At 27.9% G+C, this 22,826-nt stretch overlaps 11 protein-coding genes across 11 annotated transcripts; 6 read left to right on the plus strand and 5 right to left on the minus strand. All coding sequences in view use genetic code 12, as the record gives it.

Moving 5' to 3' along the window:
- Positions 1 to 467: 467 nt before the first annotated feature.
- Positions 468 to 3,266, plus strand: KGF55_005481 (putative ATP-dependent RNA helicase; the record flags this gene model as incomplete). Its single annotated transcript, XM_051760498.1, has 1 exon — positions 468 to 3,266. One exon carries the CDS (start codon positions 468 to 470, stop codon positions 3,264 to 3,266), a length of 2,799 nt encoding a protein of 932 aa, XP_051611771.1.
- A 90-nt stretch (positions 3,267 to 3,356) lies between these two features.
- On the minus strand, positions 3,357 to 4,829 carry KGF55_005482 (uncharacterized protein; the record flags this gene model as incomplete). The annotated part of the gene is made up of 1 exon (XM_051760499.1): positions 3,357 to 4,829. One exon carries the CDS (start codon positions 4,827 to 4,829, stop codon positions 3,357 to 3,359), a length of 1,473 nt encoding a protein of 490 aa, XP_051611772.1.
- Positions 4,830 to 5,916: 1,087 nt separating this feature from the next.
- On the minus strand, positions 5,917 to 9,144 carry NUP159 (FG-nucleoporin; the record flags this gene model as incomplete). The annotated part of the gene is made up of 1 exon (XM_051760500.1): positions 5,917 to 9,144. The coding sequence occupies one exon, from the start codon at positions 9,142 to 9,144 to the stop codon at positions 5,917 to 5,919; it is 3,228 nt and encodes a 1,075-aa protein (XP_051611773.1).
- A 2,093-nt stretch (positions 9,145 to 11,237) lies between these two features.
- On the plus strand, positions 11,238 to 12,410 carry STD1 (Std1p; the record flags this gene model as incomplete). Its single annotated transcript, XM_051760501.1, has 1 exon — positions 11,238 to 12,410. One exon carries the CDS (start codon positions 11,238 to 11,240, stop codon positions 12,408 to 12,410), a length of 1,173 nt encoding a protein of 390 aa, XP_051611774.1.
- A 181-nt stretch (positions 12,411 to 12,591) lies between these two features.
- KGF55_005485 (uncharacterized protein) lies at positions 12,592 to 13,350 on the minus strand (the record flags this gene model as incomplete). Its single annotated transcript, XM_051760502.1, has 1 exon — positions 12,592 to 13,350. The coding sequence occupies one exon, from the start codon at positions 13,348 to 13,350 to the stop codon at positions 12,592 to 12,594; it is 759 nt and encodes a 252-aa protein (XP_051611775.1).
- A 198-nt stretch (positions 13,351 to 13,548) lies between these two features.
- On the minus strand, positions 13,549 to 14,988 carry SEC61 (translocon subunit; the record flags this gene model as incomplete). Its single annotated transcript, XM_051760503.1, has 1 exon — positions 13,549 to 14,988. The coding sequence occupies one exon, from the start codon at positions 14,986 to 14,988 to the stop codon at positions 13,549 to 13,551; it is 1,440 nt and encodes a 479-aa protein (XP_051611776.1).
- A 426-nt stretch (positions 14,989 to 15,414) lies between these two features.
- Positions 15,415 to 16,152, plus strand: KGF55_005487 (uncharacterized protein; the record flags this gene model as incomplete). The annotated part of the gene is made up of 1 exon (XM_051760505.1): positions 15,415 to 16,152. One exon carries the CDS (start codon positions 15,415 to 15,417, stop codon positions 16,150 to 16,152), a length of 738 nt encoding a protein of 245 aa, XP_051611777.1.
- A 970-nt stretch (positions 16,153 to 17,122) lies between these two features.
- On the plus strand, positions 17,123 to 18,160 carry FBP1 (fructose 1,6-bisphosphate 1-phosphatase; the record flags this gene model as incomplete). Its single annotated transcript, XM_051760506.1, has 1 exon — positions 17,123 to 18,160. The coding sequence occupies one exon, from the start codon at positions 17,123 to 17,125 to the stop codon at positions 18,158 to 18,160; it is 1,038 nt and encodes a 345-aa protein (XP_051611778.1).
- Positions 18,161 to 18,951: 791 nt separating this feature from the next.
- Positions 18,952 to 20,164, plus strand: KGF55_005489 (acid phosphatase; the record flags this gene model as incomplete). Its single annotated transcript, XM_051760507.1, has 2 exons — positions 18,952 to 18,966; positions 19,103 to 20,164. 2 exons carry the CDS (start codon positions 18,952 to 18,954, stop codon positions 20,162 to 20,164), a joined length of 1,077 nt encoding a protein of 358 aa, XP_051611779.1.
- A 353-nt stretch (positions 20,165 to 20,517) lies between these two features.
- TPI1 (triose-phosphate isomerase) lies at positions 20,518 to 21,264 on the plus strand (the record flags this gene model as incomplete). The annotated part of the gene is made up of 1 exon (XM_051760508.1): positions 20,518 to 21,264. The coding sequence occupies one exon, from the start codon at positions 20,518 to 20,520 to the stop codon at positions 21,262 to 21,264; it is 747 nt and encodes a 248-aa protein (XP_051611780.1).
- An 11-nt stretch (positions 21,265 to 21,275) lies between these two features.
- On the minus strand, positions 21,276 to 22,271 carry KGF55_005491 (putative endodeoxyribonuclease; the record flags this gene model as incomplete). Its single annotated transcript, XM_051760509.1, has 1 exon — positions 21,276 to 22,271. The coding sequence occupies one exon, from the start codon at positions 22,269 to 22,271 to the stop codon at positions 21,276 to 21,278; it is 996 nt and encodes a 331-aa protein (XP_051611781.1).
- Between the last annotated feature and the right edge of the window lie 555 nt (positions 22,272 to 22,826).

Raw genomic sequence — 22,826 nt, forward strand, 5'->3', positions numbered from 1 at the left:
TTTAAGTCGTATACAACAGACTACTACTAAATCTGGGAACTAAATCATCGTTGAAAATGTAATTACTCGAAAATAGATTATCTCATCAAAAGATATTGGGAAACACTAAGAACCAATATATTCTCCATTTGGCTGCAAAATATGAATAAATTGTCTAAATATATAAATCTAAAATTCGAATACACAAGCAAAATTCAATCACCGACAGTTTCTGTACACTTTAAATTTCTACCACTACGGTAACTAAACGTCAATTCAACTTATTCTCCATCACTAGACTCTTAGTTCGGTACATAGAGTTCCAAATAATCCATATTGAGTTACGGTGGTAAAATAATTGTCGCCGTTCTAATTTTGTAACTTGTCTCACATTTTTTCCGACACGGACCTGAATATTAAATTTAAAGATGCAGATGAGATTTTAAATTTAGTACAATCTAATATTTTTGCAACCATCCAAAACAACGATGTCAGATGATGAAGGATTTGATATAGCGACTTCATTGGTAGCTAAGTCAGATAATGAATTAAGCGAGGAGTCATCTTTAAGTTCAGATGAGGAAGGAGACTATCAAGATGAAATAGTGTCACTGAGTGATGATGAAGAAGAAGAAGAAGAAAAGAAAGAACAACCACCAAAAAAGAAAACTAAATTGAACAACACCAATGAAACATTTCCCAATTTGGAATTATCAGACGATGAAAATGAAGGAGACGATGATACCAAAATAAGTTCATATTTTGTAACAAATAATCCAACTGCAAAGAAAGCTAAAACTGGTTCATTTGCATCATTTGGATTATCTAAATTCATTTTAACAAATATAGCGAAAAAGGGTTATAAACAACCAACACCTATTCAAAGAAAATCAATTCCATTAATTATAGATAATAGAGATGTAGTTGGAATGGCACGTACTGGTTCAGGTAAAACTGCAGCATTTGTTTTACCATTAATTGAAAAATTAAAAACAAGAAGTACAAGTGGAGTAAGAGCTGTTATATTATCACCATCAAGAGAATTAGCTTTACAAACATATAAACAAGTTAAAGAATTTAGTCATGGAACTAATTTACAATCAATTGTTTTAATTGGTGGAGATTCTTTAGAAGAAGATTTTGGTAAAATGATGAGTAAATCAGATATTATAGTTTGTACACCTGGTAGATTTTTACATTTAAAAGTTGAAATGCAATATGATTTAGGAACTGTACAATATATTGTATTTGATGAAGCAGATAGATTATTTGAAATGGGATTTGCTGAACAATTAAATGAATTATTAATGGCATTACCACCAAATAGACAATCTTTATTATTTTCTGCAACATTACCTCGAAGTTTAGTTGATTTTGCAAAAGCTGGTTTAACAAATCCTGTTTTAGTTAGATTAGATGCAGAATCAAAAATTTCTGAAAATTTACAAATGGCTTATTTTACTACAAAAAAAAATGAAAGAGAAGCTAATCTTTTATACATTTTACAAGAAATTATTAAAATGCCATTGGGAAGTCCAGATGAAATTAAAAAATTAATATCTATGGATAAAAGACAAATAGATGATAGTGATGATGAAGATGAAAATGGTAAAAAGAAAAAATATAAATTTAAAAAGGAAAGAATGCCAAATGCTAATCAATTACCTTCACCTCAATCAACAATCATATTTGTACCAACAAAACATCATGTTGAATATGTTACAAAACTTTTAAGAGATGCAGGATATTTAGTTTCATATATTTATGGTACTTTAGATCAACATGCAAGAAAAAATCAATTATATTTATTTAAAATAGGTCTTACCAAAATATTAGTTGTTACAGATGTTGCAGCAAGAGGTATAGATATACCTGTTTTAGCAAATGTTATAAATTTTACATTACCTGGTTCATCAAAAATTTTTATACATAGAGTTGGTAGAACAGCAAGAGCTGGTAATAAAGGTTGGGCTTATTCAATAGTTAATTCAAAAGAATTACCATATTTATTAGATTTAGAATTGTTTTTAGGTAAAAAAATATTATTAACATCAATGCATGAAGCAAAATGTGAAATGTTACAAAAAAGAAATGGAGATTCATACATACCACCAAGAGTAAATTATACTGAAAGATTAGTTGTTGGATCAATACCGAGAATTGATATAGAAACATTTCAAGAACTTTATGAAAATTTATTAAGAAATAATTATGAAATTAAAGTATTAAAAGATGTTGCAGCAAAAGGTGAAAAATTATATCATAGAACAAGACAATCTGCTTCAACTGAATCATTAAAAAGAAGTAAAGAAATTATGGAAACAAATTCTTGGGATGATCAACATTTATTATTTGGTGAAAATTTAGAAAAGAAAAAAGATGAATTTTTAAATAAATTACAAAATAGAAATGTTAAAGAAACTGTATTTGAAATACGTAAAAAGGGAGTTAAAGAAAATGATAGTTTAGCTGAATTTATGCATAAAAGAAGAAAACAAATAGCACCAATACAACGAAAAGCTCAAGAACGTCGTGAATTATTACAAAAGGAAAGATTAGCAGGTTTGACTCATGGTATAGAAGATGAAATTTTAAAAGCTGATGATGAAAGAAATGGATATAATCAACAAGTTGATGAAGATGAATTACAAAATACTTTCGAAGATGGAGAACAACATCAATTAAATCAAAAGAAATCTTATAGAGATCCAAATTTTTTTATGAGTCATTATGCTCCTGCTTCAGTTATTCAAGATCAACAATTATCAATAAATTCATCATTTGCTAATGATGCACAAGCTGCAACTTTTGATTTAGATAATGATGATAAATCACAAAAAAATTCTCAAATAATGAAATGGGATAAAAAGAAAGGTAAATATATAAATTCACAATCAACTGATAAAAAATTTATTATAAGTGAAAATGGAACTAAAATTCCTGCATCTTTTAGATCAGGTAAATTTGATGAATGGAAAAAACAAAGAAATTTAAAATCATCATCAACTTCATTAGTATCACCAATTTCAACTACCTCAAACTCAAATTCAAATCAAAGATTTAAACATAATAAACAAAATGTACCAAAATTACCAGATAAATATAGAGATGATTATCATAAACAAAAGAAAAAAGTTGAAAAAGCATTAGATTCAGGTATAAATGTTAAAGGATATCATAAACCTGGTCAACAACAAGAAATTAAATCAACTGAACAAATTAGAAAAGCAAGAGCATTAAAAGAGAAAAGAAAAGCAAAAAATGCTCGTCCAAGTAAAAGAAGATAGACTAATATAAAATTTTCTTTGGGTGATAATTATTTCATTACATTACTAAATATTAAGGGAAAAATATACAAACCTTTTTTTTTTGCTTAACTAATATCTTCCTCTTCCACCTCCACCGCGATATGGATGGAATCCACGACTTCTACCTCTGTAACCACCTCTTCCTCTAAACCCTCCAGAAGGTCCATTTGGAGGTAATCTTTTTGGACCTCTTGGAATATTTGGTCTTGATGAAGCAGGAGCAACATTTGAAGAATCAGGTGATGCTGAAGATCCATTACCTGTATAATCAGAATTAGCTGGAGCATTTGGTTGTTGTTGTTGTGGTTGCTGTTGTTCAGATTCAGCGTCAACTTGTTGTTGTGGATTAAGTGGTTGAGCTACTGGTTGTTGATCTCCACCTGCTTGTTGAGCTGCTTGTTGATACATATACCATTGTTGATACCATTTCATATAATCTTGTGGGTTCATTTGTTGAAATCCACCATATTGAGCAGCTCCTGCACCACCATATGGATTATAAAATTGACCTTGTTGAGCTTGTTGAGCAGCGGCAGCAGCTGCGGCTTGTTGTTGTTGTAGAGCAACTTGTTGGTTATGTTGACCTCTTGGTGCTGCTCTTTTAACTTCCATAGCTTTACCTTTAAGAGTCAAATATTTATTTACACATACTTTATCAACTGCATCTGGTGAACTATAAGTTATAAAGCCAAATCCTCTTGATCTACCAGTATCTTTATCAATCATTAATTGACAATCAATAATTTCTCCAAAAGTTGAAAAAAATTGATTGAATTCAACTTCTGATACCATTGGATCAATACCTCCTATAAAAATTTTACCAACTCTATCTTGATCTTCTCTTGATATAGCTCTTTTTGGATCAATTAATTTCCCATCTAATTCATGATCTTGTTTTATAACTGCATCAACTGATGCAGGATCTTTAAAAGTTAAAAATCCAAATCCTCTTGATCTACCAGTTGCATTATCTTTCATGATAGTATAATCAACAACTTCACCAAATTTAGAAAAATAATTTAATAAGCCTTCTTCAGTTGTGTCCCAATTAAGTCCACCAATAAACATTTTACCACCTGAATCACCAACAGTATTTTGTGGAATTGGAGGGACAGGTGGTGACATTTGTGGCATTTGACCCATTGGAGGCATTCCTGGCATTCCTTGCATTCCAGCAGCAAATTGAGCATATTGAGCAGGATCGAAATTAAATTGTGGTGGCCCAGGCAATTGTGTACCATCTGTTGTATTAGCAGCACTAGCAGCATCAGCAGCGGCAGGAGCGATATCATTTGAGCCCGTGTTTGTTGGAGGAGGAGGTGGTATTGAGTCAGTTTGACTTGAATCATGAGATGTTGTGGTTGGTGGTGGCAAAGGTATAGTTGATGCTTCAGGGGCTGGTTCAACTTGTGATTGTTCATCTTTTTGTTCTGATTCAACATTTTTATCACTCGTACTCACTTCTTCCTTGACCTCTTCTTTTGGTTCATCATCTCCATATAAATCTTCAAAAAGAGCTTCATCGTCATCTAAATTCGACATTGTTATGGATATTTTATAAAATATTTGATAATAATATACGTTTAAGTTACGAAACTAAACAGGTACAAACTAAACACTCAGGGTAAATGAGGGTAAATATGAATCAATAAAATATAAAGTTTTGATTAGGATTTGATAAAGTTTATTAAATGATTAAACAAACTATGTATAAATTATACAATTATTATACCTATTCTTATAAAAAATTTATACTTGAGATCTTAAATAATTAATCAATCAATCAAGTAAAAAAAAAAAAATATTATATCAATGATGGTTGATTTATAAATAAAACTATACTTCTTTCCGACAAATAATTTACCTGTGAAGTTAGTAGTTGATGGTTGATGGTGTAACAAATAAGAATAAATTTTGACGACAAAAAAATTGATGATGAAAAAAAATGAATTTGTCTTAGTCGTGAGAAGCTTTGTTGTGACAATAATTTTTGACGTTTTTTCAAAAACTTAGTATCAGCCTAAATAATGACAGCTATATATTTCAGAATTCTACACTTCCATGATACAATTAACCTGCCTTTTATATTCAGCTTATTTATTCATAATTCTTGGGACATGTTCCGGATGTTTTTGCATATTTTCATCTAATGTTGAACATTTATATGGTTTACTTAAGAAAGGGGTTTTATCTTTTTCAAGAAACAGTCGAAGAAAATCAATTGGATCACTTAAGAAATGATACGAAAGAAAATTCTTTATCAAAATTTCCCGAAGTATTTGATTTAATATTAAGGAAACCTCACTATGAAGAATTTACATATAAACTTCTTCTAAAAGACAAAACTCCAATCTTAAGTAAACCATATGAATGTTCACCATTAGATGAAAAATTTTAAAATATTGAATTAATAGATGATAAAAGGAAATCAAGCGCTCTTATAGATGCTCCAGCTGATGTATAATTGCACCTTATTTTTCCAATATCAAAATGGAAAATGGCTGATGATTACGATACATATTAAGTACAACGAATTACTTTATAGTATAAGGTAGAAAACTCCTAAAATTGGCGATTTCATTAAATCATAATGTAACGACTAGATAAATATTTAAAACTATACAGGTTCTTACAGACTAGAATTCAGTTCCATTAATTTTTTCTTAAATAACAATTTACCAGAACCAGCAATTTTAGGTTTCAAAACTAAACTTGAACTTTGTAACTGATCATGATCTTTGTCTTTAGATTTTGAAACTTTCAAAGATTCAATTTTTTCAATTAACTCATCAACACTAGATTTATGTTCTAAAATTTGATTATTTAATTGATAAATAATATTTTCAATTTTAGAAATAGTTGAAGAATTTAAAGAATTTGATAATTTTAAAGTCATTAATAATGATACTAATTTTGATTCTAAATTTTTAATTTTTGAAAATTTTGAATTTAATTTTTGTTGAGTTTCCAATTGAGAATTTTCCAATGGTCTATTCTTGAGGAATTTTAAATTTTTTAAAGTACCCTTTTCTAATAATTTTAATTGAGTAAATAATTTATCAATTTTAATTTTTTCATTTTCATTAATTATAATTGAATTTGTTAATTTAGAAATTTCTTCTTCTGTTTCCTTAAGATATTCTAATTTATTTATATATAATGATTTATCATATTTTAAATTTGAAATTTCTGATAATTTATTAAATGTTGTACCTGGAGATAATTCATGTCTATGAATATTAAGTCCTAATAATTGAACATTTTTTTTTAAAATTCTCATACTACCTTCAGTTCCTAAAACAATTTCTCTAATTTTATCTTCTATAATTTTATTGGTTTTAGGCATTGGTTTTTTATAACCATCAAAAAATAAAAATTGAACAGGAGCAATTGGTGAATCATTTGATTCATTTGAATTTTCAATTTCTTCTTTATTTAAAATTTGATCATCTAGTAAATCATCTTCTTCTTCATCTTCATCATCATCATCTGGAATTTCAAGTTCTTCAATATCATTCTTACTTATATCAACGAATGATTCGAATCCTTTAGATTGATTAAAACTAGACTCATCTTCACCTTCTTCATTTATATGTTGTTTAGCAAATGAATTTTCTAAATAATTGTCTTCATTTTCAATATTTTCAAATTCATCATCTAATTCACTTCCAAATTCTTGTTCTTTATCAGTATTTTCATCATCACCATCACCTTCATCATAATCATCAGATGATATTACATTTTGAACTTCAGGAGTTTGTGGAGTAATATCTGATTTTTTAAATTGAGCAAATGGTGAGGGTTCAGTTGGTTTATTAAAGTTAGCAAATGGAGATGCGAAAGTTTTAGATTTGTCAAATTGACCAAATGGTGACGACGTAGCTGCAGCTGTGTTAGTAGTTTTACCTAGTCCGAAATTTGATGGTGATTGAGATGCTTGAGTTGCAATTTTAGGATGAGGAGGTGACTTTGTATTTAAGATTTCAGGTGTTGGCTCTTTTGAAGTATCAACCGGTTCAGCAAATGGAGTAGATTTAGCTATTGTACCTGTGAATGCAGGAGTAGAAGAAGCTGCTTTCGTGTTACCAAATATTGACGTTTTCGTAGAATCACCAAACATTGGAGATGGTTTATTTTCTCCGAAAATTGATTTTGCATCATTATTTGACGTTTGATTACCAAGTTTAGCAAATCCTGATGGTGCACTATTATTAGCATTTGCTAAATTTGCAAAAGGTGACGCAGTTGAATTAGTAGTGGTTGTGTTATTAGTATTACCAAATTTTGCAAATCCAGAAACTTTTGTTTGTGACTGTGATGAAGAGGAATGATTTCCAAATCCAGATGCACCAAATGATGCTTGGCCAAAACCAGATCCAAAACCTTTACTTCCTCCAGATGATCCGAAACCCGTTGATCCGAAACCCGTTGATCCAAATCCACTTGGTTGGGATGGAGTGGATGTTGGAGTTGATGTAGAAGTTGATGATCCAAGCCCTGTTGCACCAAATGCAGATTTTTGTTGTTGTGTAGTTTGTTGAGTTTTGAAGACATCAGCATTAGTAGAACCGAAAGGATTACTTTGAACTTGGTTAGAAATTGAAGGTTGATTTGAAATTTTAGGTTCTTCAACTTTAGCTTCTTTTTGGTCGTTTGTGCTCGATACGCTATCAATCTTCTTCAAATTTTCATTTGCCTTTTTTAAAGATAATTCATTTTTCAATAATCCCAGTTTATGATAAACAATCCAACTTTTTAAAACTCCATTATTTAATAAAGTATAAATTTTTGGTAAAATATTACCATCAATTTCTTCAATTCCTTCACAAGGATTTTTTATTTTGGAATTGGGATCAGATGATCCATTAATAAAAATATCAAAACCTAAAGAAGATTCATCTTCTCCTAATTCTTCATCTATTGGAAAATTAGCTCTATTTGAATCTTCACTTGGTAAAATTACTTCTAATTCATTAGATTCTTTTAAATAATTAATTAATCCTATTTCAATTGATATTGATGATACAATGAATGTTAAATCATTTTTTGGAACCCAATCATTTAAAGTGGTTGTATAATAACTTAATGATCTATTTGCTGAACTAAAAGGTGGTGCAACTTCAATTTGATAAGGTATGTATTTATTCGAACTTTCATCAAATTTTAATAAATAGGTGTGTACATCATGATAATCTGGTTTGGAATCAGTGAAATCATATATTGCAATTAAAAATTTATCTTGTATTACCAATAAATCTTTTAAAGTATGATCTTCCAATTGATCTTTTGTTTCATTTGAAAATGCAATTTCTTTGTCATGTATATTATATCCTGACGTGTTTGTTGTATAAATTGGTTCGTTATTTAACCAAGCATATGCTGAAATATTAGTTTCCGCCAATTTGGAGTTATGATATAGAATTTTTTCGGTATCTAATGCTAAGTAATTTGATGAATTTAATACTTTAAAACTAACAAATATAATATCATCATCCCTTAAATTTTTAAAATTATAATTCAAATTTTTGATTTGATCAATAGTTAAAGTTTGAATTTTCCCATCATTTAAACAATAAAATAAAAAATCAATAAAATATAATTGAGTAATTTTAACATTTTCAATTTCTCCAATTAATTCAATTTTATTAGTTGTTGAATTTTTAATAGATAAAAATTTTAATGATTCATAATTAGAAACTGCTATTATTTTATATTTATTATTTATTGCTAATAAATTTAATGAATTTTTAGTAAACTCATCTTTGTTTAAATCAAATCGATTTGGAAAAGCTCGATATTCATTAGTATCTAATTTAAAACCATAATCTTCTGAATTTGTTTCCTGTACTGAGGCCATTTTCGATAAGATCTGGATGAGTTTGTCCTAGTGTATCAATCAATCAAATCACAAACCGGATTGAGAACTAAGCAATTGATTTATTCGGAGTGTCTCAATAGTAGATTAGAAATTGTGAAAATCTGGAGTTAAACTTGGTTGTAAAACTGAAAATGCGTCTTTACGTTTCGTAAATTCTTTTAATCTAATGTCTATTCATACATTTTTTTACAGTCAAGCCAAAAGGACGTGTACTTAGTAACAAATTCTACTATTAACTTAAGAGATTTGGTATAAACATCGATTGATCTCGATTGAACCCTCGAATTGTAACCAAATCAAACTTTTCGATATATTGTCTACTAATCATTCAAGATCAATGAAATTCAGATGGTTGTATGCTTATCTTAAATTTCTTTATCAGGTAAGCTATACTTCGGAAAAATAGAACTATTAACGAGGATTTTCTCCGAAAGAGTTTGACAGACATGCATTAAGAGAACTTTCAAATATTCTACTGTTTTGTGTTTGACAAGAATAAATTAGTTATGGGGCCCATTAAAATTTTGGGGGATTCTATAAAGTACTGCTGGAGGTGATTAAAATTAAGAGAAAAAGATGTATGAAACAGAATTTTTATTTTATTATTCCGGTTTTTACACAAAATTTATTTCATCTTACATCTTAAGCTACAAATATTAAAAATATAATTTTTCCGAAATTTGTGTATACAGATCACAAAAATAAATTATTAGTAAAATATAGAAAAATGTAAAGCAATTACAATCAATTATGTGAAGCATTCTAACTTAGGTTCCAATAAAAGCAAGTAAGGAGTATTCTTTAGTAATAAAGGTTAATGGTAGAAAAGAGTGCCGTTTGATCTATTGCGGCTACATGAACTGTTAAAAGATTTGTAGCTCTTATAATTTAGAACGGTTTAAAAAATCGATTTTGTTAACATAAATTACTGTAACAAACGTTTTTTACACAAATTTTACGCAACAATTGTTAAAAATAACTTAGCCAACCAGTCAGTAGAAGAATAGAATAAAATGTAACAATATAAACTGGCTCAAAAATACTAGCTATGTTGTGAAAACCTGGAGAGAAGTGTGGGGGAAATATATTTCATTAGCAATTGTGTTACTACTTATACATAAAAAAAAATATTCTATTGTTACAAACGGTTTAATTAGGATAATTAAAAGATAAAAATCCGAAATTTTTTTCATAACTAAATAGGAGAAGGGTTAATGAACATTTTCAGTTTTATGCTTGAGATCTCCCTTTATAAATGCGGGTTGATACTTTGCTTGACTTTGACTGTTGGATATGTTAAATCTACTTATATATTAGTTTAGTTGATACTATTCTATCTACCTTCATAAAATACGGAAGAATTAGTAAATTTGAATGATCTTTTTCTATGTTATTTTCGTAATTATTTAAATAATTTTTTATTTTTCCCTATAGAAAAAAATTTAAACTTTTTTATTTTTAAACTCATTAATATTTAACAAAGATAATATCATCAAATTTAATATTTAGTACTAAATATTTTGAATTATAAAGGAATCACTATATTTCAGAAATAAGAATACCTGTTAAAAAAAAGATAGATTCATTCAATCAAACTAATTATATCAACTAGTATCAACCTACTAATAAGTCGGAATTTGATATTTTTGTGCAATTGAAGAAGATTCTACCCCACCACTTTTTAAATATAATATACAATCTTAAAAATAATATTCCATTTGACAACCAAAAACTCGTCGGAATAACAACCAAATTTTTTCATCAGTTGGCATTTACAAACATATTCTTCACAAATTGAGATAAAATTTAACCAACCCCATACATTATTGACTTAGCCTACATATTGCATGGCTCAGATTTATTATTAGATCAAACCAAATTAACAAGATTGAAAAACATCAAAATAAAACAAATACCTACGAATGTACCTTTGAATATCTTTATAAAACCAAATAGGTACTAATAGGAAGAAGAAAATAAGAAATTTAATAATTTAAGGAAATAAAGTCCCAATTTTAACGCAAAACTTACCAAATTTACAATAAAAGTACAAGAAACACAATAAATCGAAAATGTATGGATCACCCTTCTCCAATGGTCTACATCAAAAGCAACAAGCACCTTCTCACTTCAAAGAAAACGCTAGAAATGCAATTTATAATCAATTACCTTCCATAAGTCAAAATATTCAACAACAGCAACAACAACAACAACAATCATCATCATTATCTATAAGATCAGCACCTTCACAATTTTTAAAAAATTCATATAAATCATATCAATCACTGCATAGATCATCTTCATCGTCATCATCCATATTTTCATCATTTACATCTGGTAAAAGATCAGTACGAAGTGCTCCATCTATATATTCAAGTTCAACAGGTACAATTCCTGAAGATGAAGAACAAATGACTGCAACAGTTGAACAATTAGTTAATGATATACAATTACATGAACAACATTTCTTAGAAGAATATAATAAATCACAACAACTACAACAACAACATTTTCAATCAATACAGAGTAACAATAATAGTTCTACTTCTTTATTACAAAACCCATCATCATCGTCATCATCAATAAATTATTCAATAACTGATCCAGAAGAATTTTATAAAATTTCATTAGGTTCAAGTTTATCATATCAAAATAATAATGAAAATTATTTAATTGATTGGAATTTAAATGTAACAAGATGTAAATTAATTTTAACTCAATTACCTTCAATATCATCAACTTCAGATACAATATCATATAATCAAACAATGTTACCACAATTAATTGGAGATTTAGCATCAAAATGTAATATTATAATTATACAACCAAATCTTACGGATACTGAATTAATTTTTATATTAATTCAATCAAATTTATATGTTGAACATAATTTAGATATAAATTTTAAAAAATCCGTAGCTGAAATATCAGTAAAACAATCAAGATTATTACAAATTAATTCAAATAATAATAGCCAAAATAGCATATCATCATCACAACAAAATTTTTTAAAATTTAAATTTAAAGAAATTGCAATTAGAAATTATTTAATAAATTTAGCAGCTGCTGCAACAACTGCACAAGAATATAAATTAAAATTAGATGAATTTAAACAAAAAAATAAACAAAATAATATTGATCCTGTAACTGGTAATGTCAAGAAATTAAAATTAAGTAAAGATGATAAAAAATTTTTATGGGAACAAGTTAGATCTGATGTATTTAAAAGAGCTGGTCTTGAATAATACAATTATTTCTAATATCAATATATATGTGTCACATATCCCTCTAAATTAACCAATATATATTAAAAAATTTTAATCAATCGTATTATTTAAAATATATATATGTGTCCCTCTATAATAATCCATATATTAACATTTCAACATAACATTAATAATGCTGGCTAATACCTATTTTTTTTTATCAAAATTTCTTCCTATCATTTTTAACCTTTTTATAATGGTTCTTTTTACCACTAGTTTTAGAAATTTGAATTTCATTATATTTTCTTTTAAAATATTTTTTAGTATTATCATCATTTAAAATTTCTTTAACTAAATTTTCACCTCTTTGTTTTCTTTGTAATTTATTCGTGGAACTATCGTAGCTACTTTCAATTATTGTACCCATTTGAAAAAATTTTGGAATATCCCATTTTTCCTTTTTATAATGTCTCTTGGGATCTAATGCTGTTCTTTGTTTTATTATTTGTAAATCTCTTTTTATTGTTGGTGTTAATTCTGGTTGTGATATATTAAACCATTTTGAACCTGCATCTGGTTTAGTTGATTTTGTTTTTGATTTGGCTGTCATTACTGGATCATGAATTCGTATTGATGTTGATTTTCTTTTTGTTTTGGGGTTGGATGATGATGATGATGATGATTCTAAATTTGATTGAATTTTAGGTAGATTATTTATTTTTTTTTCTAAATTTTTAAAATCATAATTTATTGAGGTGAAATCTTCATTTGAATCAAGGATATTATTTGGTGAATCTTTGGAGCTACTTATTTTAGTATTAGTTTTATTTAATTCTTCATTTAAATCTTTAAATAATTCATCTAATGATTTATTATCATTTGGATTTTTTGAGGATAATTTATCTGATGATGTATGTGATTCTGTTTCTGAACTTTCTGCTATTGTTGGTTCTTGTTGTTTATGTAGTGAACGGCCCATTTTTAAAGAAGTTGTATTGATTTGAATGGTTTAAAATAGAGATGATATAAAAAGAAGCGATAAAGTAATTTTTAAAATGATGGTACAAAAACTAGAGAGATACAAAATTCAATCAATTTCTAATATACAATATGTTCATTTACATTTTATGACTTCATATACCTCATCTATGTACTCTAACTACATTATCCTAATGGCTCAAAGACCATCAGAATAACCACTAACTAAAGCTTGATTGAATCCACCTTCTTTTACAGCTAATTCATAATATCCATAAATAGTAGTAACAGCTAATAAAATTGAAGTACCACTACCTAAAGTTCCCATTAAATCACATACAACTGATAATGCACCAATAGTTGCACCACCAAATGCAGCAGCAATTGGAATAATTTTTTTCAATTCTCTATAAGCTGAAGTATCTCTATGACCTGCTATAACTAATCCTTGTTCTTTAAATTGTTTTGCAACATCTCTTGGTGATGTACCACTAATTTCAATCCAAGTAGTTGAAAATAAAGCACAACTTCCTAAAACAAAAGCAATATAAATTGTTGTTTTGATTGGATCTAAAAGTGCTTCAGTAAAACTAAAAGGTGGTTGAATATAATAAGCTAATCCTCCATTTGCATATAATTGAGCTGATCCAGGTCTTGCATCCCAAGTTCCTAATAATTTAATAAATAAATTATTTGGCCATCTAACAAATAATAATTGTGACATAATAAAAATATTTGAAGCTAATGCACTTTCTAACATAATTGGAATATTTGAAGTATAAAATAATCTAATTGGATATAATCCATAAGGTCCTCTTTGTCTTGTTGATTTCATTGGTAATTCAATTCTAAAACCTTGTAAATAAACAACAATGAAAAAAACCAAGATTGTTGCAATTAATTGAAACATATTTGGTAAATTTGGTCTATAAAATGATTCAATTAATGCTCTTTTTTTATCTTTTCTTGATCCAAATAAATGAAACATTGATACAACAGCTCCATCAAATTCAGTTCCTCTTGCTGATGAACTTGTAGTTGGTGCAAATGCTTTCCAAAATACTTGTTCACAAGTATTTGTAGCTGTAAATAATGAAACACCACTTCCTAAACCATAACCTTTTTGTAATAATTCATCTAATAATATAACAATAATACTTGCAAATACTAATTGTAAAATTAATAATAAACAAACACCAATTCCTAAATCTTTTGGTGGACCATACATTCCAGTTAATACATAAACAGTAGCTTGACCAATTGCTAATAATATAGCTAATAATTTTTGAGCAACTTGAAAAGTTTCACGATCATTTTTATTTTGCATATCAACATGAATTAATTTTGTACCTTGTAATAATTGAAATAACATTCCTGAAGAAACAATTGGTGATATACCTAATTCCATTAATGTACCTCTATTTGATGCTAACATCATTCTTAACCAAAATAATGGATCACTTGAATCTGTTGATGCTATACCATAAAGTGGAATTTCTGACATTACTAAAAAAATCATTAACGTTATTATTGTCCACATTACTCTTTGTTGAAATGGAACTTTACGTTCTGGAGCTATTACTTCTGGTAAATATGGACTAAATGGTTTTACCAAATCCAATACACGAAACCCACTCATTTTTGATTAATTATTAGATGTGATAGATGATATGAAACAAGAGTAATTTGTAAAATGGATTGAGCAATTGGGGTTTCCTATTTAGATTGGAACTAAAAGTTTAAATTTTCTGGTAATCAGATCAAAATATTCAATGAAAGTTTTGAAAAAAACTGAAAAAAATTGAAAATAATAATGTAACACGTCAACTTGACAAACTACTTACGAGAGTTTTTGTAGACTTCCTAATTCAGTATTATGCGACAAGACACGTTAATTGATACTCAATTGTGGACCCTTGATCCACGCAAATCAGTACGCAGATCCATTCGTCTTATATGCAGTATATTTTGAAAAATTAAATTTAATTATTTGATAGAGAGACATCATTTTAATTTGATCAGACCTTATAATTTAAAACTAGATCAATCACAAATATTATACATAATGGCATCAGATTGGGCAGCCAAATTGGCAAACAGTACTCCATCACCTGCAAAACCACAATCACAACAACAACAACAGAATACAAAGTCAACTGAGAAAAAATTCAAAAAAAAATCATCTCAGAATCAAACCTCCTCACAATCACCACCACCTTCGTCATCACAGAATCATCAAAAATCAACGCATTCAAATTCCTCCAATAAATCTACTGCATCGAATCAACAACAGCCGAAACAATCTACCCCACCCACGCAACAACAACAACAACAATCAACAACTAAATCACCAAGTCCATCATCATCATCATCAAAACCACAAAATCAACCACCTTCAAATTCAGAACCTTATAATTTAAATTCTAAGGAAATATTAAATTATCTACAATCAAATTATCAAACATATTTAACAAATGCAAAAAATGATAAAGAAGAAGAAAATTATAAAATATATAAATCATCAGATAATACAAATCAATGGACAACAAAAATAAATTCACATAAAGGATTTCAACCTAAAAATGTATTACGAAATAGTAATAATAAATCAAATTTGAAAAATTCTGATAATCAAGTACTGGAAAAGAATAACAACAATAGTAATGGGCATGGTCTGCCGAATCATACAAATGGTAATTATACTGTTGATATATTGTTTGAAATCAATAGATCTATTTACCAACAAAAGCAGCAGCAGCAGCAGCAACAACAACAACAACAGCAATCACAGAGCTCTAAATAAAGATTATAGATAATTGATGTTGTTATCCGAGTTTCGTCAGCACTCATAGTCCATTATTACTTTCTCTTTACATCTTTTTAATTCAAATTCCAAATTTGATCATTTTACAGATGTTATGTTTTGATCAACGACTGATATGTAACTAAACTTCTAATTTGTTACCCGTCCAATACTAAACGAATCACCACTAATATTATTGGGAATCTTCGTGTCTACATTTGTAGTTAAACATCTTAAGTGCATATTGAGTTTAGAAACACTTGTGGGTTGTAGATTACAGTGGCCATAAAATTTGTCTCCAACTCCAAGAAACAACGAGCTCTTACCAAATTTGGAGCCAAGTTTTCATGATTATGTTTGACTTACAAAGTTTTGATATTTGAATTGTTGTAAGTAAAGTTATTGAAAGTTGGTTATATGGATGGAAAATAAATTCCGTTACTATATTAGATTAAAAACCGTTTCATTAAGTAATGAATTACGTAATAAATAGATTTTTCAGCGTTTTAATGTTTGTACTAAGAATCCCCGGGCAGCTTTTATTCAAAATCACAACGCGATATCCGAATTCCTCGAGACACAAATACAACGAGTTATTGCTATTTTCACGGTATAAGCTTTGTTTAATAAATTTTAAATCTCACAAAGTATTTTAAATTATGGGCCCGGTATGATGTCGGGAGACAGCAAAAATAAACCAGAAATTTTAAAGAAAGGCACATGTATTTTTAGTTTTAGTTTTAGTATTATCTCGACTCGTCCGTTTAATTTTTCAATAATATAAAGTGATTCTCTCTCTTAATGAAATTTATATGGGGTATTGGAAATAAAAAAATAATAATAATAAACAGAATTAATTTCACAACTTTTCATACAACTTATTCTTTTTACCAAATTATTGAAGTTCATTTTTAAACGATCAATTGAATCTTTAAAATACAATATTCACAAATACATTTAACAATTAACAATGGTTGAAGCTCATGATACAGTATCCAAACAAATGGATGTTGAAACTGATATTATAACATTAACAAGATTTATATTACAAGAACAACAAAAATTAGCACCAAAAGCTACTGGTGAATTATCATTATTATTAAATTCTTTACAATTTGCTTTTAAATTTATAGCACATAATATTAGAAGAGCAGAATTAGTTAATCTTATTGGTGTATCAGGTACTGCAAATAGTACAGGAGATGTTCAAAAAAAATTAGATGTTATTGGTGATGAAATTTTTATTAATGCTATGAAATCTTCAAATAATGTTAAAGTACTAGTTAGTGAAGAACAAGAAGATTTAATTATTTTTGAAGGTGGTGGTAGATATGCAGTTTGTACTGATCCAATTGATGGTAGTTCAAATATTGATGCAGGTGTTTCAGTTGGTACTATTTTTGGTATTTATAGATTAAGAGATGATTCAAATGGTTCTATAAATGATGTTTTGAGAAGAGGTACAGAAATGGTTGCAGCAGGTTATACAATGTATGGTGCATCAGCTCATTTAATGTTAACTACTGGTAATGGAGTAAATGGTTTTACATTAGATACTCAATTAGGTGAATTTATTTTAACTCAACCAAATTTAAAAATTCCAAAAGAAAGAGCTATTTATTCAGTTAATGAAGGTAATTCATATTATTGGCCAGATTATGTTAAAAAATATATTGAAGATTTAAAAAAGCCTCAAGATAATTTAAAAGGTAAACCATATAGTGCAAGATATATTGGTTCAATGGTTGCTGATATTCATAGAACTTTATTATATGGAGGTATATTTAGTTATCCAGCTGATACAAAATCAAAAAATGGTAAATTAAGAATTTTATATGAATGTTTTCCAATGGCTATGTTATTAGAACAAGCTGGTGGTAAAGCTATTAATGATAAAGGTGAAAGAATTTTAGAAATTTTACCAAAAGGAATACATGATAAATCTGGTATTTGGTTAGGATCTGAAGGTGAAATCAATAGATTTATTGAATATATTCCAAAAAATTAATAAACACATTCATGAGTACACAGTACATAGATCATATACTTAAAAGAAATAAAAATTAAAAATGATTCAAATTTTACAATAGTTTTTTTGTCAAGGGAAGTGTTCTGTGGTTAAGGTAGTTAGACTTTGTCTTAAATGTTGTGTGAACACCTCGTACTTATTCTTATGATCATGGAAATCTAATCTCCTGGATATCTCGATCAAAATTAATTTTCTCGGTTAAAGGGATATTAGATAACCTTAAAACTTCCGATTTTGTGGAATGTTTATTTTTTGTATACGGAACATTCGTAATCTTTAGAGTTCAAAAGAGGAGGTCTATTTGTGAACAACCTTGACGAATGAGTTTGTATAACTAGAGTACTTATATAGTCGATCAGAATCGATTGGGAGACGGCTATGCACGGCTAGGATAGACTTTTTTTACTAGCCTGGAATTGTAAAATGAATCTCGTGTAGATTGAATGTCTAACGAAATCATATCTGACTATTGGCAAAGCTAATATAGATTATGTTGAAGTCAATCCCCCCAACTGATTGAACAAAATAGATGACTACATATCATCTCCAAAAACTTTCATTAAAACGTATCGAAAGTTGGTTATAATTACTGATTCCCCAAAGATGTTTTACTTATTTATTTTTTAATTATGTACTTCTGCTTATATAAGCAGAGCAAAAAAATTAGAGATATCAGATTTAATTTTTAAAACAAATTTACAACCACATTACTTATCTTTTCAACAAATTTACAACATTTGAATCAATAAGGGATTTCAAATGTCACATAAATGGGTAAACCAACAGTATGTTTTAATCATGTTGTCTTAAACTTGTGTTTTTCGGAATCTCAATAGCTTATCTTAGATATTGAGACTGTCTAATACTAAAGTTTTGTGATGGATATAATCAAAATCATAATAATACTAACAATCCCATCAGTACATCTTAATAATACGACATGGAGAATCTGAAGGAAATTGTGATAAGTCAGTAAATCGAACAACGCCAAATCATTTAGTACCATTAACCAAAAAAGGTCATGAACAATCAGAAAGAGCAGGAGATTTATTAGTAAACTTTGTACATCACAAAGCATTAATCAATGCTAATCCCAAACGTGCCAAAAAATCAATACTATTTTATACTTCACCATATTTAAGAACAAGACAAACTTGTTTTAATCTAATTGAAAAAATAAAAAATGAAGGAGATATTCAATATACAGTTCAAGAAGAAACTAGAATGAGAGAACAAGATTTTGGTAATTTTCAATCATCTGGATCTGAAATGGATAGAATATGGAAAGAACGTGCAAGTTATGGTCATTTTTTTTATAGAATACCTCATGGTGAATCAGCAGCAGATGTTTATGATAGAGTTGCAAGTTTTAATGAAAGTTTATATAGACAATTTCGTAATGAAGATTTTCCAAATATTTTGGTTTTAGTAACTCATGGAATATGGTCAAGAGTATTTTTAATGAAATGGTTTAAATGGACTTATGAAGAATTTGAAAGTTTAACAAATATACCTCATTGTAAATATATAATAATGAAAATAGATCCAAAAACTCAAAAATATCATTTATTAACAAAATTAGATACATGGGATGATGTTAGTGATGATGAATTAAGACTGGAAATATTAAAAGATTTAAAAGAAAATGAATTAAATACTAATACAGATAGTTTTATAAATCATAGTAATAATGCTGATGAAATTGAAATGATTATAAGTGCTCAAAAGCTGAATATTGATTTTAATAAAGAAAAAAATAAAAAAATAGAAGAAATGTATAATCAAGTTCATAATAAAATACATGAACCTGAACCAAATAGAAAATTTAATAATGGTGAAACTAATAAAACATCTGGAGGACATAATGATTCAATAAATCCAAATGATACTGAATTTAGAGATAGATTGATTTCCAAATTTAAAGTAGATAATCAAAGTGTATGTAATAGTGTTGAGAGTCTCGAAAATTGGAAACTGAATTGATGATGATGTGAATAAAACAAGTTTGTATGAATAAAAAAAATAATATATTTATTTCTAAATAACGACGTAATTTGTAACATAGTTAATTCTGACCTCGCTACGTATCTACGATTCTTCCATTCACATGAAGAAGGTTTTCCCCGGACTGTAATAGTGCGCAAAAAGACAATCTTTTTTGTCTTATACACTACTTCGTTCAATAAAACACCCTTTACGCATAAAATTTAGTGTCTCAACTTCATTATTTTTCACCAATTTGAATCATATAAATAAATTGCTCGATTCGATATCTTTTTCTTTCAATTGATATTGAAAAACTCAATTATACAAAGAAATATAATAACTAATACACAATGGCTCGTCAATTTTTTGTTGGAGGTAATTTCAAAGCAAATGGTACAAAACAATCAGTTAAATCAATTGTTGAAAATTTAAATTCTCAAGATTTACCAAAAGATGTTGAAGTTGTTATATGTCCTCCTGCATTATATTTAGGATTAACTGTTGAATTAAATAAACAACCAACAGTTGAAGTTGGAGCACAAAATGTTTTTGATAAAGCTTGTGGTGCTTTTACTGGTGAAAATATTGCTGAACAAGTTGTTGATATTGGAGCAAAATGGACATTAACAGGTCATTCAGAAAGAAGAACTATTATAAAAGAAAGTGATGAGTTTATTGCTGAAAAAACCAAATATGCTTTAGATAAAGGTTTAAAAGTTATATTATGTATTGGTGAAACTTTAGATGAAAGAAAAAAAGGTATTACATTAGAAGTTTGTGCAAGACAATTAGATGCTGTTTCAAAAATTATTAAAGATTGGTCAAAAATAGTTGTTGCTTATGAACCAGTTTGGGCTATTGGTACTGGTTTAGCTGCTACTCCAGACGATGCAGAAGAAACTCATAAACAAATTAGAGAACATTTAAGTAAAACTATTGGTCCAGAACAAGCTGAAAATTTACAAATTTTATATGGTGGATCAGTTAATGGTAAAAATGCACCAGAATTTAAAGATAAAAAGAATATTGATGGTTTCTTAGTAGGAGGTGCTTCATTAAAACCAGAATTTGTAAACATTATAAAATCAAGATTATAAATATAAATATTCTAATCTATTATTGAAAGACTATTTAACATATTAGTTTTTAATTGTAATGAATCAATAGGTTTATAAGAATTTAATTTTTCAAAAATTCCAATTAACTGATTAAAATATTCACCTTCTTTGTGCTCTATAAAATATTTATCTATATATGTATCACTTTCTGTTAAGATTTGGCTTGAGTTTAATGTATTAGCTAAAAGTTCTAACAATTCTTCCTTCTCACCATTAATCCAATTAGATAAAGAAAAATATAAATTTGATTTTTTAGTTTTTAACCATCGTCGAGCTTGATCAATTGATCCAGTATATGAATGCAAAACAACAATAATGTTTGAATATTTCATTACTTCATCATATAATATTCCATGAGCTTTCACACAATGTATTGAAGCTTGTACTTGTAAATCATTCGCTAGTTTTAATTGATATTTAAATATATTCATTTGATGATCAATTTTAACTCTTGAAGTTGATAATTTATCTTTTTCATTTTCATTTTTATAATTTGGATTACCCAAAAATCCAGCATTTGGAACTCTAAATAATTTATCAAGTCCAATTTCTCCAATTCCAAATACTTCTATGTTATATCTCTTAATGATATCCTTCATTTTTGATGTATGTTCAATAATACTTATCGGCTCGGGTAACAAGTTCAATAATTCTTCAGATGGAGGCGGCAGTAACACACTATTATAATGTTCTAATTTATTAAGTTTCTCATTACTAGTATAAAATAAATGACTAAACCAAGGATGAACTCCAAAATATGGTACAACAATATCCTCATTTTCCAATTTATCCAATAATACTGCCATACATTCTAAATCTATATGTTGAGTAGTCATTAAATGGAAAAACTTATTTGGAAATTCATATTGATAATCATTTAATGCTTTAGCAAGTTCAAGAGTTTGTTCTATTGTAGCCTCTGGATGAAAATGACAATGATTATCTGATAAATTAATCAATGGTTCATCTAATTTTTGTTTGGGCATTTATGAGAAGTAGAACATTTATGAAGAATGACATTTATAATAAAAATTTAATTTTGCTTTAGGACTAATTGATTTTATTTTAATTCCGTCAAAACAAGGCTAGTTAAGGGGTAGTGGAATACATCTTTCAAAAACCGCTTAATCTGAGCTCCGAATTTTGCATGAAACTGTTTTGAAGAGCAATAATGTTGTTACTTCAGCAGAAAGAGCTCTCAATGAATTGATACAGTGAAGATTAAGATATGACAATAATTTTGAAATGAATTTGTTTTGTTGTCACCTAAAAGCTGAATCTTTTTAAAGGTTTGTATATAATTTATGATCTTTTCGGAGTTGCTCGAGGTTCTTGCGATTAGCTCACCAGAACACTTTTTGTTCAACAGTCTAGTAAGTTTTTTTTCTTTAGTATACATGACTTTGATTTTAATGACAGTTGGAAATTCAATGAAATGAAATTGTTGATAAAGGTTTAAAGGCGATTCGCGTTATAAACTGTAAGTCATTTTGTTTCAAAATATTTATTGGTTTTACTTATCCCATTAACTATAAATCTCA

This window comes from Candida pseudojiufengensis (assembly GCF_024610245.1).
Source record: "Candida pseudojiufengensis strain CBS 10847 chromosome Unknown scaffold22, whole genome shotgun sequence".
Classification (NCBI taxonomy): Eukaryota; Fungi; Ascomycota; class Pichiomycetes; order Serinales; family Debaryomycetaceae; genus Lodderomyces; species Lodderomyces pseudojiufengensis.